We start from the raw sequence: 13069 nt of genomic DNA, 5'->3' as shown, positions 1-13069 counted from the left end.
AAGGAAGAGATGGCAGCAAGGGTGGGAGAGAGAGATGGACAGAGAAAGGAAGAGATGGCAGCAAGGGTGGGAGAGAGAGATGGACAGAGAAAGGAAGAGATGGCAGCAAGGGTGGGAGAGAGAGATGGACAGAGAAAGGAAGAGATGGCAGCAAGGGTGGGAGAGAGAGATGGACAGAGAAAGGAAGAGATGGCAGCAAGGGTGGGAGAGAGAGATGGACAGAGAAAGGAAGAGATGGCAGCAAGGGTGGGAGAGAGAGATGGACAGAGAAAGGAAGAGATGGCAGCAAGGGTGGGAGAGAGAGATGGACAGAGAAAGGAAGAGATGGCAGCAAGGGTGGGAGAGAGAGATGGACAGAGAAAGGAAGAGATGGCAGCAAGGGTGGGAGAGAGAGATGGACAGAGAAAGGAAGAGATGGCAGCAAGGGTGGGAGAGAGAGATGGACAGAGAAAGGAAGAGATGGCAGCAAGGGTGGGAGAGAGAGATGGACAGAGAAAGGAAGAGATGGCATGTTAAATATTTCAGACAGTAATGAGTATTACTAAGATAAAAATCCATGGATCAATGAACGTTAAATGAAAGCTATAACCAGTATCCCTGAAAGCTGATTGACTTTGACCCACACACAGACAGCTTTAGCCAAGACATCAAATATTTAGAGTAAATTACCCATTCATGTCACTGGTTCTTAAAAGAGATAATGTTCTTTGCTAAATCCACTTTACTCCCAAAGGAGAAATACAATTGTTTTGCACATCTCTAATGCAGCTTACAATTAGGCTGCAGGAGAATGTTATGTCCAATTTTTTTTTTAGAAAATGTTATGTTTATTACCAGGTTCCCAAGTAAAAAAACCTAATTTAATGACATTTTTAAGCAACAACAATGAACAGTTTCCCTTCCCCTTGCCCATATGCAGTCCTGGCACAATTGTTGGGACTTCGTTAGTCTCTCCTGAAATTGCTATTTCCTCACTGAGCTTCTTTGCTTCTTTTCTGTTGCTGTCACAAAGGTAAACTACAGCCCCCGGTGTGTTTAAATGATCTTCACTTTGTCCTAAATGCTTTACTTAACAAGCGCCCATCCTTTAACACACAGTTTAACAAATAAGCTCCTACTCATCATTTAAGGTCATGTTCAAATACCACTTCTTCTGTGAAACCTTTCTCAACCAAGTAGAATTAATTTCTCTGTGCTCAATAAAATTTTATGCAAAGAGCAAATTGAGCCTCGAACATATACTCTATAATTGTTTTTATGTAAGTATATTTACTCTACTAGGTCTTGAGATATTTAAAAAAGGCCTTTTTAACCATTATTAGCTGTCACTACAGTACCTAGTCAGATTAGGTCTCAGTAAATATTTGTTAAAATTATACAAAGTCTGACAATTAAGTTCAATCAATTTGCCACTGTGTGCTTACAATGGCATCACTGTACAAATAGCTCACAAAGTTTCATAACCTTGGCATATCATTGTCTCACAGCTGTGCCCTATCAACGTGTGGCAGTGTCTTGCTGAGTGGTGACCATTATTGTTATTATGAGAATGTAGGCACTTAAACTAAGTTTCTTGTTAAACTTAGCAAGAGTGGAAGTAAAACCAAGTTAGTCCAAGTTTATGAGGATAATATCTTGAAGAAAATGGCAGTGTGCAAATGGATCAAATGTTTTTCTGAGGGGAGAGAAATTGTCACTGATGAAGAGAGATCAGGACAGCCAGTAACAAGCAGAGCTGATGAAAACACTGCAATTCATCAAATTGTGTGTCAAAATCATTGGCTGACTGTGAGAAGCATAGCAGACCCAGCAAACACTGATACAGAAACAGAAAAATTTTAACAAAATCTTGACATGAAAAATGCTTGGCTCTTGCATCACGACAATGCACCAGTTCACACGGCACTGTCTGTGAGGGAGTTTTTAGCCAGTAAACAAATAATTGTATTGGAACATCCTCCCTACTTACTTGATCTGGCCCCCAATGACTTTTTTCTTTGTCTGAAGATAAAATATTAAAAAGAAGTCACTTTGATGATATTTGGGGCATTAAGGGTAATACAACAATAGCTCTGATGGGCATTCCAGAAAAAGAGTTCCAAGATGCTTTGAAGGGTGGACTGGGAACTGGCAACAGTGTATAGCTTCCCAAGGGGAGCACTTTGAAGGTGAGTGTGGTGATATTTAGCAATGATGTACGTAGCACCTTTTCTGGGATGAGTTCATTAACTTAATTGTCAGACTTTGTTTAGCAACATCCCAGAAAAATTCTTTCAAAACACAAATTCCCATAACTGACTAAAGAAAAAAATAGATAGCCTCAACAGATTCTATCAATTAAATAAATTAAATAAAACCTTCCTTCAAAGAAAACTATAGGCTCAAATAACGTCACTGGTAAGATTCTATCAAGTGATTAAAAAATCATGTGAATTCCATAAACTCAGAAAATAGAGAAGACAATTCCTAACTTTTTAAAACAAGATCAATTTTGCTCTTATACTAATGTTGGACAAGCATATAACAAAACTACAGTTTAGTATGTCTCCCAAACAGACACAAAAATGTATAACAAAATTTTGGCATAACAATTGTGGACATATATCAAAATCATAATAGAATCAGGAAGTGTAAGATTGGTGTGATGTTTAAAAAAAAAACAAAAAACTAGTCAACACAATTCACCACATAACAAAATTAAAAAAAAGATCATTTAGAATAAAACATAACACTCATGATGACAAATCTAAACAAGTATGAATGGAAGGGAGCCTCTCAAATTGATAAAGATTATCTATGAAAAACCCAAAGCTAACATCACCCTTAAATGGTAAAGAACTAAATGCCTTTCTGCCAAGATTAAGAAAAAGGCCAATTTGCCCAGACACCCCTTGTATTCAACATTTTGCACAAAGTTCTAGTTCTAGCCATCAACATAATACACATACACACACACATAAAGAGAGTGTGAGAGACAGAAAGAAAAAGAGAAATGAAAAAATAAAATCCTTATTCATAATTAGAATTGTTCACATAGACTACACTAAAGAATCTACTAAAAAGTCATTAGAAATAATATTTGAGTTCATCAAGATTATAGATAAGACACATACACAAAAACCCATTTAAGGTGCATATATCAAACAATTGGAAAATAAAATTCAAACTACCATTTACAATAGCACGTGCAAACACAAACAATGGATAGTAAGTTTAATGGAAATAAGTAAAAAGTCTCCAGTAAAAGCCTCAAAACACTGCCAAAGGAAAATACTAAAGATCTGAATAAACGGAGAGGTAAACGATGATTAAGGGTTGGCCCTTTGTCCCCAAATTGATCTATGAATTTAACACAATCACAGTCAAAATCCAAACTTCTTTTTTTGTCCAATTGAAAAGCTGACTCTAAAATGAATGTGGAAATGTAAAAGATCTAGGGTAGACAAAATGATTTTGAAAAAGAAATATAAATCTGGAGGTTTTATATTTCCAGATTGTAAAATACACTATAAGATTACATAATATTAAAAGTTGTAAGGAACTATTGTTTCAGGGATAAATATACACATTATTGTATATCGAATAGAGATTTCAGAAGCAGATCCAAGGTGAATGCCCCAAGTGGTAGATTTTCAACAATAATGAAAGGCAATTTGGGATGGAGGAACCTTTTGAGAAAATGGTGCTTGAACAATTAAATATCATTTGCTAAACAAAGTTGGATGTGTAACTCATGCCACATAGAAAAAGTAAATCAAAATGGATCATAGAATAAATAGAAAATTTAAAGCTATAAAACTTGTAGGACGCATGGGGGAAATCCTCATAACTTGGGGAGGCAAACATTTCATGAACAAGATACAAAACCCATGAGCCAAAAATGAAAAAAGCATATATTGGACTTCTGTTCTTCAAAAGATACTGTTAAGAAAAGTTTAGCCACACAGACTGGAGAAAAAGAATTGCAATACATTTATCTGACAAAGGACTCATCTTTATCCTAAATAGGTCACATATGACTCAATAATAAACAACACATGCAAAAATGAGCAAAATGGTTTTAATAGACATTTTATGAAAGAAAATATATGAATTGTCAAAAAAACATGTGAAAATGTACTCAGCACCATTAATCATCAGGGAAACAGAAATTAAACCACAAGGAAATACAAGGACCCAAGGCTAAAAAAAAAAAAAAAATTGGCAATATCAAACATTGGGAAAGATGCAGGAAAAGTAGAATTCCCACTGATCAAAGTTTAGGTAGGATTATAAAATGGCACTTTAGAGAAAAATGTGGCAATTTTCTCATGAAGTTAAACATATCATTACTGTAGGACCCAGAAATTCTACTCCTTCATATTTACTCAAGAGAACTGATAAGTGCTTAAAAAAAATTTATACATCAATGTTACTAGCAGCTTTTTACAGAATAGCTAAAAACTGGAAAAAGCCAATTAACAACATGTAAATTAATAGTCAAACTGTGACATGTTCATGCAATGAAAAGCTGGTCAGCAAAACAAGAAAAGAATTGATAAATATAACATGAACAAGCTTCAGACACATTATGCTTAAGGACAGAAGGCAGACGCCAAAGGGCCATACTACGCGCTCCCTTTCATATTTGCTATTGAACTGTTAAAACTAATCATACTGACAGAAATCAGGTCTGTGGTTGCTGAGACAGAGGATGCAGAGAATATTACCCAAAGGGGCACTAGGATACTTTCTGGGGTGACAGAAGTATCCTATGGCTTGAATAGAGAGGTGGCTAAATGGGTATATACCTTTGTGGAAATTATGAATACATTTTACTTTATGAAATTACAGAAAAAATATCTGTTACATTAAAAGTTTGAAAGTTGCATGCAAGGACAGATCGAGTTCTGTAAAGGAAATCCAATAAATAATTCAGATAGCCAATAAATTATAAATAAAATTAACATGGAAATAAATTATATTTGAAGAGACTCCTATACATAATAGAATGGAATTAAATAACAGAATATTTAATCTAAAAATTCGATTGTAGTTTCATGAGATTCAAATATCTAATTTCCTAGCAAGAAAAACTATTGTTCTCTGAATTTATCTATTTCTTAAAAACTCCTCTTACCTAACACTGAAGTCTATAGATGGTCACATTTCTTCCCTTGGCAGTATAGATGGCTCTTTCTAGAATAATATCACCATTGAGAAATACGTGTATTACTGCTAAGCTTTGGCTTCCTCTTGCGTTTTGCAGCAAAGCAGAAACATTACATTTGAATGTGTTTCCTTACAAGGATATTAGTGTGTTGCCACGAGGCTTATTACATAAATATGAAATGCAAACATAAAAACATGTCTACACTTTTTGTCTTATGTTGCCAAAGGAAAATTCACATACAAAAGAACTTGGCCTTTTATTACGGCCTAACAACATTTATAAAGAAAGGAAGAAGGAAAGTACATTTCTTTCATTCCCTGGATGTAATTGAACAAGCAATGGAAAAGCATATCTCTGAAGATCAAAGATAACTGCTGGCAGGGCTCACATGTTTTTCTTTCTGACCAACCTCATAAAGAAAAGAGAAAATACACAAATGTTCTCTGTGCACCATTACGACATTGCAAGAGATGTTTCTAAAAGTCCCAATGTATCTCTGCCTTCACTGAGCATTACCAGATAAGTTTTGTAAAATAGCATTCAGCTTATTATCGAAGGGGAAAATTGGAATAAGGCAAACTGGAGAGAGGGATGTGTCTTAGGGGGAGACCCTAGATGATGACTAATGGCTCTGGACCCCCCTGGCTCTGACTCGTGGGACAACATGTGGTTATCCAATTACATTAAGGACTGATCCATAGGCTGAGCTTTCTGAAACCACCTTTGAGACTTTTGGTTCCTGAGTGAACCCATATGACCTCCTATTTTCTAGGTATGTGCTGAATAAATAGCCTGTTCAGGAACCATTGTCTTTTTCTACTGGCATATTTGGTTTAACAGACTTTAAAGTGAAAACCTAAGAGAAGATACATTTACAGGTTCAGTTCCTCCCTTAGAAAAGAAAAAGCCTTTTTAACCAAACTCTATAATTGATACAATTGGCTGCCAGGTGGCAAGGAACCCTGCTATTTCTTTTCCCTCTCGGATGACTAACTCAGATAAATATAAATATAAGCAAAGCAGCTATGGTAAAACTGTGTTGGAACATCAATCATCGTATTTTAAATCTGACGAAGTCATGGCCAGCTATTCTGGTTATATATGGTTATGGGACTGATACCATTACTGCTTTGTGAGTTGGAGGATTATGTATGTTTATGATTTTTCCCCTTTGATAACGAGCTGATTGCACTTCACAAAACTTATTTGAAAATACTTAGTGAAGGCAGAGATATATTAGGATGTTTAGGAACATCTACGTGTGTGATGTTGTAATGGTCCACAGAGAGCTATCTGAGCTCAGCTGTACTTTCCATATTGGTTTCATGTTATCTTCCCCAACTTTGAGGGAAAGCTGGACATGATCACCTGCACTTCTTAGAGAGGTGTAGATGAGGGAGCTGAGATTTCTGCAGACTAAGTTCTGAAAAACACTTAGTTCAAACAAGGTCAAGACAAAATGTGAACCAAAGTCCTCTTTTTCTGACTTTTGTTCTCTCCAATGAATCCCAGTTTTTCATCAAAGAAAATGTCAATTAAAGAATGAAGACAAATAGGGGACTAGGAATATCATGATTAAGCATTTTGTTGCATTTTCATTCTAAAGACCAAGATATACTTAAAGATAAATGAACTGAATTGGGAAGTGCTGGGACATCTGTATATATAAAAATGTAAGAAAACACTAGCCAGTAAGGAAGTAAATCTTTAACAGATTAATAGGTTTACTAAAAAAAACTTCTCCGGGGTAATATTTCTGAATATCTCAGAGCAGGAAATACAGAATTTAAGGTGGATAGAAGGAATCAGAGAGGTTTGTGACTTGTCCAAAGCAGAACTAACACTTATGACTTCCCTCCAGCTTCCCCTTTCAGCATAACGCGCTTCGTACTTTCCATCAAGAGTGGTTATAGTCCAATCCACCATTACATCGCCAGTGTGTTCTATAGCAATTTACATGCTAAGACTTGACTTTCAGTCTTCCATGAACTACAAGGACAGAATTTCATTAGAACTACTTGAATTCCTTGGTTGAAAATGCACCCTAGACCTATTTTAATCAGAATTTCTAGATGGAGTCTTGATTTTCCTGTAACAAGAAAAATCTCCCCTGCCCCAAGTTTTCCATGAATGCTAGAGTTTGAGAATGCTGTCTTCCCAGAATGAAGTTTCTAACAGAAACAGAACTCAGTGTACACCTTTCTTGCTTGTAAAGAAGCCCTCCTGAGGCATTCAAGTCATCATTTCCTAACTCCATACTTGCAGATGCCTCTTCTAAATTCATTCCAGGATGAGAATTAAAAGAAAGCACTAAGTACCCCTTGTGGGGCTTGGGGGAAATTCTGTACTGGGAATGAGGAGTCTGGAAAAGCCCAGTAGGGCTCACCTTTGACCCCGTGCTGATGTGGTTGTGATCATTCCTGGTCATTTCTCTGCACAATTGAAAGGTTCTTTTTGCAGAAAATATGAAATGTCCACCCCCAGTCTCCTGCACGTCTGAACTGAATGTTAGCAGCCACACCACGTGCCGTTCGTCTACAGCAGGGGTGCGTCACTCCCGTGTGCCACAAAACTTTTCAAAGCTCATTAATTAAATTATTTTTGAAAGAAATTCAAAGTACAGGGGCGGCGCCTGTTGCTCAGTCGGTAAGGCGCCGGCCCCATATACCGAGGGTGACGGATTCAAACCCAGCCCCGGCCAAACTGCAACCAAAAAATAGCCGGGCGTTGTGGCGGGCGCCTGTAGTCCCAGCTACTCGGGAGGCTGAGGCAAGAGAATCGCTTAAGCCCAGAAGTTGGAGGTTGCTGTGAGCTGTGTGAGGCCACGGCACTCTACCAAGGGGCATAAAGTGAGACTCTGTCTCTACAAAAAAAAAAAAAAGAAAGAAATTCAAAGTACAGTAAGAATATTCCTTTTTTTACTCTTTTTTTTTTTTTTTAATCAATATAATTTAAGTGTGCCCCAGAAGCTTAACTATAGGTTCAAAAGTGCTGGGACGTAAAAACAGTTGAAAAACACTGGTCTAGAGCCCATCTAAGAGCTGATCTGGACGTAGTAAAAAATAATGGACTACGTGTTGGGACTCGGTTGTTTAACCTGGCTTTAAAACAAACTAGCTGTGTATTCTTGGGGAGATAAATTCAACATTCTAGACTTCTGTCTCTCATTTAAAAATCAAAGTAACTGAACTAGATTTGCATGTTGAACTTTCTCAACACACTATGGAAAGCACATTTCCATCAACCACGCACCACACATGGGTATCGCAAACAGGTTTCATGAGGTGATACCTAACTGTGTATGACACTTTCCCCCCATCCTTTTCTATTTTACTCTTTATTCTTTTCTATTTTTTATTGTATGGAGTAAATTAACAATTTCAGGTAATCGATTTTATGACTAATAAATCAATTTTATGACTCACTATGAGTCACAAATTATGGTTTAAAAAAATTACTAGAGCTTAAATAGGTTTTCATATAATATTAAAGTTGAAAATGAATCAGGTACATTTCCCTGTCCTAGTTATACTTTTCAAGTCCTCTCCTGGTTGGATTAATGTGTATTTAAAAGATGTTAATAAAATATGAACTTGCACTTTTAATTGGTAAGGTGAATGAGTCGATTACATTCTGTTAGGATTCAAATATTTTGTACTTTAAATTAGCAAACATTTACAACTTAGTATCACTACCAGTTACTAGGAATTTCTCGAGAGTTTTGACCCACTAACATTTTACTTATTAGTTCTTCCCTTTCTGTTTCCCTGGGCACATCTGGATAAAGGTAGAAACAAAGTGTAAACAGAAGAAATCAAAGTAAGGACAAAAAGCTGATTTTTTTTTTTTTTTTTTTGCAAAACACATATTTAGGGGCTGACATCACAGCCATATGGCACAAACCACAGCCAGAGACGTAACTGGATAGAAATCCAGAAACATAACCTTTATCAGATGAAGACGGGGAAACTAACACCTGCTGTGCCCAGGAACTATCAATCCATAACCAAATACCATTGTTAATGCTCTGGAAATAACTTCTGCTACAGCAATAAAACAGGCTGAGGGCCAGTGATCGAGCTTCCACTCATGCTTTTCCCTAATACTATTTCATTCTGTAGAAAATATCCAAGTTAAGATGATAGCTAAAAAGAAGTCTTAACTCAGTTTTTTCTGAGTCAACAGCTTGCTCCAATTCAGACTGCTTTGAGGGCCAGCCCCTGCCTTGTCTCATCTGCCCAGCCCTCTCTCCATCTCCTGACCCCAGTCCTTCCCTGAGAAATACTACAGTGTCCACCCTCCACAATTCATGAGAGCCAATCACTCATGTCCTGGTCCACAGGAAACTGTGACAGCCTCCAGAATTAGGAACTGAAGGTTCCATGTGGCTTCCTGGGTCCAATCATCTGACTGCTGTTTAGAATGGTTTCACAGTGTTAAGCAGACCTATGAGTTCATCCAGCAAAAGGGAGTCCGCTGATCAGCCAGGCTCAGCCAAGGTACAAAAAGTGAACTCTCCCTTGTCTGGGATTTCAGCCTTGTCTGGTGGAGCAAACAGAGGCAAACTACAGGGTGTCCCCAAAGCTGCCCTAAAGTCACCGTACATAAGGAAAGTGGGAAGTTGTAGCTGAATGTACCTTTATGAACAATATATTCATTACAATATTTTACAAAGAGGTAGCCAACATGTAGAGAATATTTTGTAAATATTTTGCAGAATTTTTTAATGAATATTCTAGAAGTAAAGATACATTTAACTACAATTTCCCACTTTCCCTGTGCACAACCACTTTGGGGGAGGCCTTTGGGGACACCTTCTAACACCCGGAATGACCATCGCCTAGGGAAGCAGGGTGGAGAATCTTTCAGTTTGGCACCTTGGTATCATCTTGCTCTTTACCAGTTTGCTTCCATTCTTTTTCTTGACTTACTTTTATTTTACCTGTGTTTTCTCTTTCTGAAAACTTTTTAGATGAAATTCTTATCTGCTCCCTGCCAGATTATTTTGAGTCCTCTTGGTTCTTTCTGTACTAAATATTGCATTATGAGCTAGTACGATAATAGAGTTATTTTACAGACATATGTTTTACATTGCATACCTTTACAAAGATTTCTTTATTTTAGGAGGCCCTGTCTGTGTTATATGTTATTGAAGATAAAGCTAGTTTGGTCATGCAGAAAATTAAAATGACGTTCGTAGGTGATTAGAGCCATAAGTCATCTCAAAGATCATCAAATCCAATCGCTTAATTTTACAGATGAGAAAACTGTGGCCCACAGAGTTCAAGTGGCTTGCTCTAAATCCTAATCTAATATTCAGCATGCTTTGAGTCCAAACAGAAAAGGCAGATAAAACTACAGAAGTATGAAAAATTATGTGCATGCTATCATTTCTTGAGAAACCAGTTTTGGTCACTGGATGTTAAACCACCTGAACAAAGCCCAGTGAATCTGTCCATCACACACCGTAACTACTTGTGACTACAGGAGATTCGATTTCCCATGTGCTTGACCTGGGTAATAAACTGGCTCCTATAGATCTCATTGGAAAGAAAAGTATTTGATTCTTTCACACTCAGGCTTCTGGAGAAACGTTAAGCCATGCTTCCAGAACATAGAACTTAGACTACTATACAGAAAAGCAGTTTTGCCTGAAAAAAATTAGTTAGTGGCCAGCCCAGCCCCTCTAATGGAGAAAGAAGTGGGAAATTGGGTAAAGATTCTGTATAGGGAAGTTTTAGACTTTTAATTTATGTATTTTGAGGGATGGGGGCCTTAAAAGATGAGCACTTGATGGTTTTTAGATGCCACACAATGTCAGAGGGAAGATATCCTGGCCTGGGAGAAGCATCTAGTCCTTTCTGAAGCAAGCTCAGTGAATCACACCATGGTTTTCGGGCAATGCAGAGGCTGAGAAAAGCCTGGGAAGTACAGTCACCTGTGGCTATCATGGCTCTACACTAGATCTTGTTTTGGTCCATTTAAGATCTTTGTAAATACGATGCAAAAGGAAAGCCCTGAGTCTGAAAAGGTGTACATCCTCAGTGGGAAGATGGGCCTAATGAAATAGGACACTCAGGGAACGTCCAGGAATCTCAGGGGTCTTAGGGCTGGGGCACCTGCTGTTCCTGTGCACCCTCAAAGACCCTGCCTGCAAAAGGTGTCTGTTTACTGTCTTGCATTTGCAAAGAGCATAGCATGATGAGAAATTAAATAAAAGGAAAATACAATATAAAGAATAAATGCTAAAAAGATTAATTTCATTAGATAAAATTGATAGATGTATATTTTGCCAAAGAAATCTTCCATTTATTGCCTAAGAATTCCATGCAGTAATTTTATCAGTTGTTGTTCCTAATTTCTCAAAATAAATATTCAGTCTCTCTGGTAACTTTTTTTTTTTTCTGGTAGAATTTCATACTTGCAGGAAAGTTGAAAGAATGAGCTCTTGAATTTCTTTTATCATGATTTATTACATATTTATATTTTGTTTCCATTACTTCATATATTCTCTCTTTCTTTCTCTCTGGTTCTCTCACTTACTATGTAAGCCAATTCAGAGCAATTTGGAGACAATGTGTGTCTTTACCTCTAAAAACTTCAGTGTATTATTTCTAAGAACTAAAACATTTCTTACAAACCCATAGTCCAATTATGAAAATTAGAAAATCTAATGTTGATACAATATTCTTATCTAGTCATTACTGTTTTTGTTAAGGTAAATATTTAAGTCACTACACTTCATTCTAAATACACTTTCCTTGTGTGTCACGGGTAGGAATGAAGTGTTCTCACTGTGTTTCAGATAGTACCATTTTGTAGCAGAGTAAATAAAATCAAGAATACTGTGCTGTCTTGTTACCTGTTGATGCATTAATTGCTTCGTAGTTTATTAAAAAGCCTTCATAAGCCAGGTCAGAATCTGCCACAAAGACCAGCGTCAAGGAATTGCCTCTGCTTGTAAGAGAAGGTGGGATCGATTTTCCACAGTATCTATTCCAAGCCAAGAAAGAACAGACACGTGCATTTTAGAACTTTTGGTGTATTGGAAAATGATGTATTAAAACTCTGGACATGTGAATATAACAATGGATTTTGTTATCTACTTCCTAGAAATGTTAAAAAAACGAATATATTTCAGGAAAAAAAAAGTATCTACCAACTTACTGAAGATTGCCCTGTTTGTGATAACTTCCCTGAAATGATTTTATGTGTGTGTCTGGTTGTGTGAGTTGTCATGTATGAGAAGTTTAATTAAGTTAGAAAGTACAAGTTATACTAGACTGCCACACAGAACGTTAAGGAACTTTTTAATAGAAAATTAATAAATTTACACAACAAAGAGAAACAATACACCATGAACTCATACAGCTCTGACTCTAGAGCTACCTCTGCCACTCAGCGGTGTTATGCCTCGCGGCAGGTCACTGGACTCCTGGGCCTCGGTTTCCTCCTGAATGGGAATGAGAGCACTCACTTTGTAGAGTCATTTTGAGAATGTAATGAGTGGAGAGACTGCATATAAAGCCCTTTGAACAGTGCCTGGAATAGTAATCCCTACAGAGGTGGAATCTATTGTCCTTAAACAGCAGGCCTATAAAGAGGTAAGAGTTTGATTACTGCTGTGTCACCTTTTTGCGGAACAAAGGCAACTTAGCTCAGATGTGCTATTCTATTAATGCAAAAAATAGAGTTGTAATAAAAGTCATATCCTACAAGCTTTTATCCAGAGAAATACCCAAAAGAAAGCATAATAAGAAAATAGAAATGTCAAATAAAAGTATACTTGGTAAAATGCATCAAATTAAATGACAGAGGAAAAAAATGTATAGAAATCAAAATAAGAGGAAGTGTTGACTATGGGTAGGGTGAAAAATAAGGAAACATTGGTGCATAATACCATTTCAGAGTGTAAAA

The 13069-nt window shown here is 37.0% G+C and overlaps 1 protein-coding gene across 1 annotated transcript in view; it reads right to left on the bottom strand.

The window, feature by feature from the left end:
* The window catches only part of CUBN (cubilin), a 264166-nt gene that overhangs the window by 198132 nt on the left and 52965 nt on the right, over positions 1 to 13069 (bottom strand). Inside the window, exon 22 of the mRNA XM_053572936.1 lies at positions 12015 to 12145. Within this exon, the coding sequence (XP_053428911.1) occupies positions 12015 to 12145 (131 nt within the window). The remainder of the gene's footprint in view (positions 1 to 12014; positions 12146 to 13069) is intronic.

This window comes from Nycticebus coucang, chromosome 20 (assembly GCF_027406575.1).
Source record: "Nycticebus coucang isolate mNycCou1 chromosome 20, mNycCou1.pri, whole genome shotgun sequence".
Classification (NCBI taxonomy): Eukaryota; Metazoa; Chordata; class Mammalia; order Primates; family Lorisidae; genus Nycticebus; species Nycticebus coucang.
The sequence above is the reverse complement of the archived record's forward strand: the minus strand, read 5'-3'. Positions and strand labels throughout refer to the sequence as shown.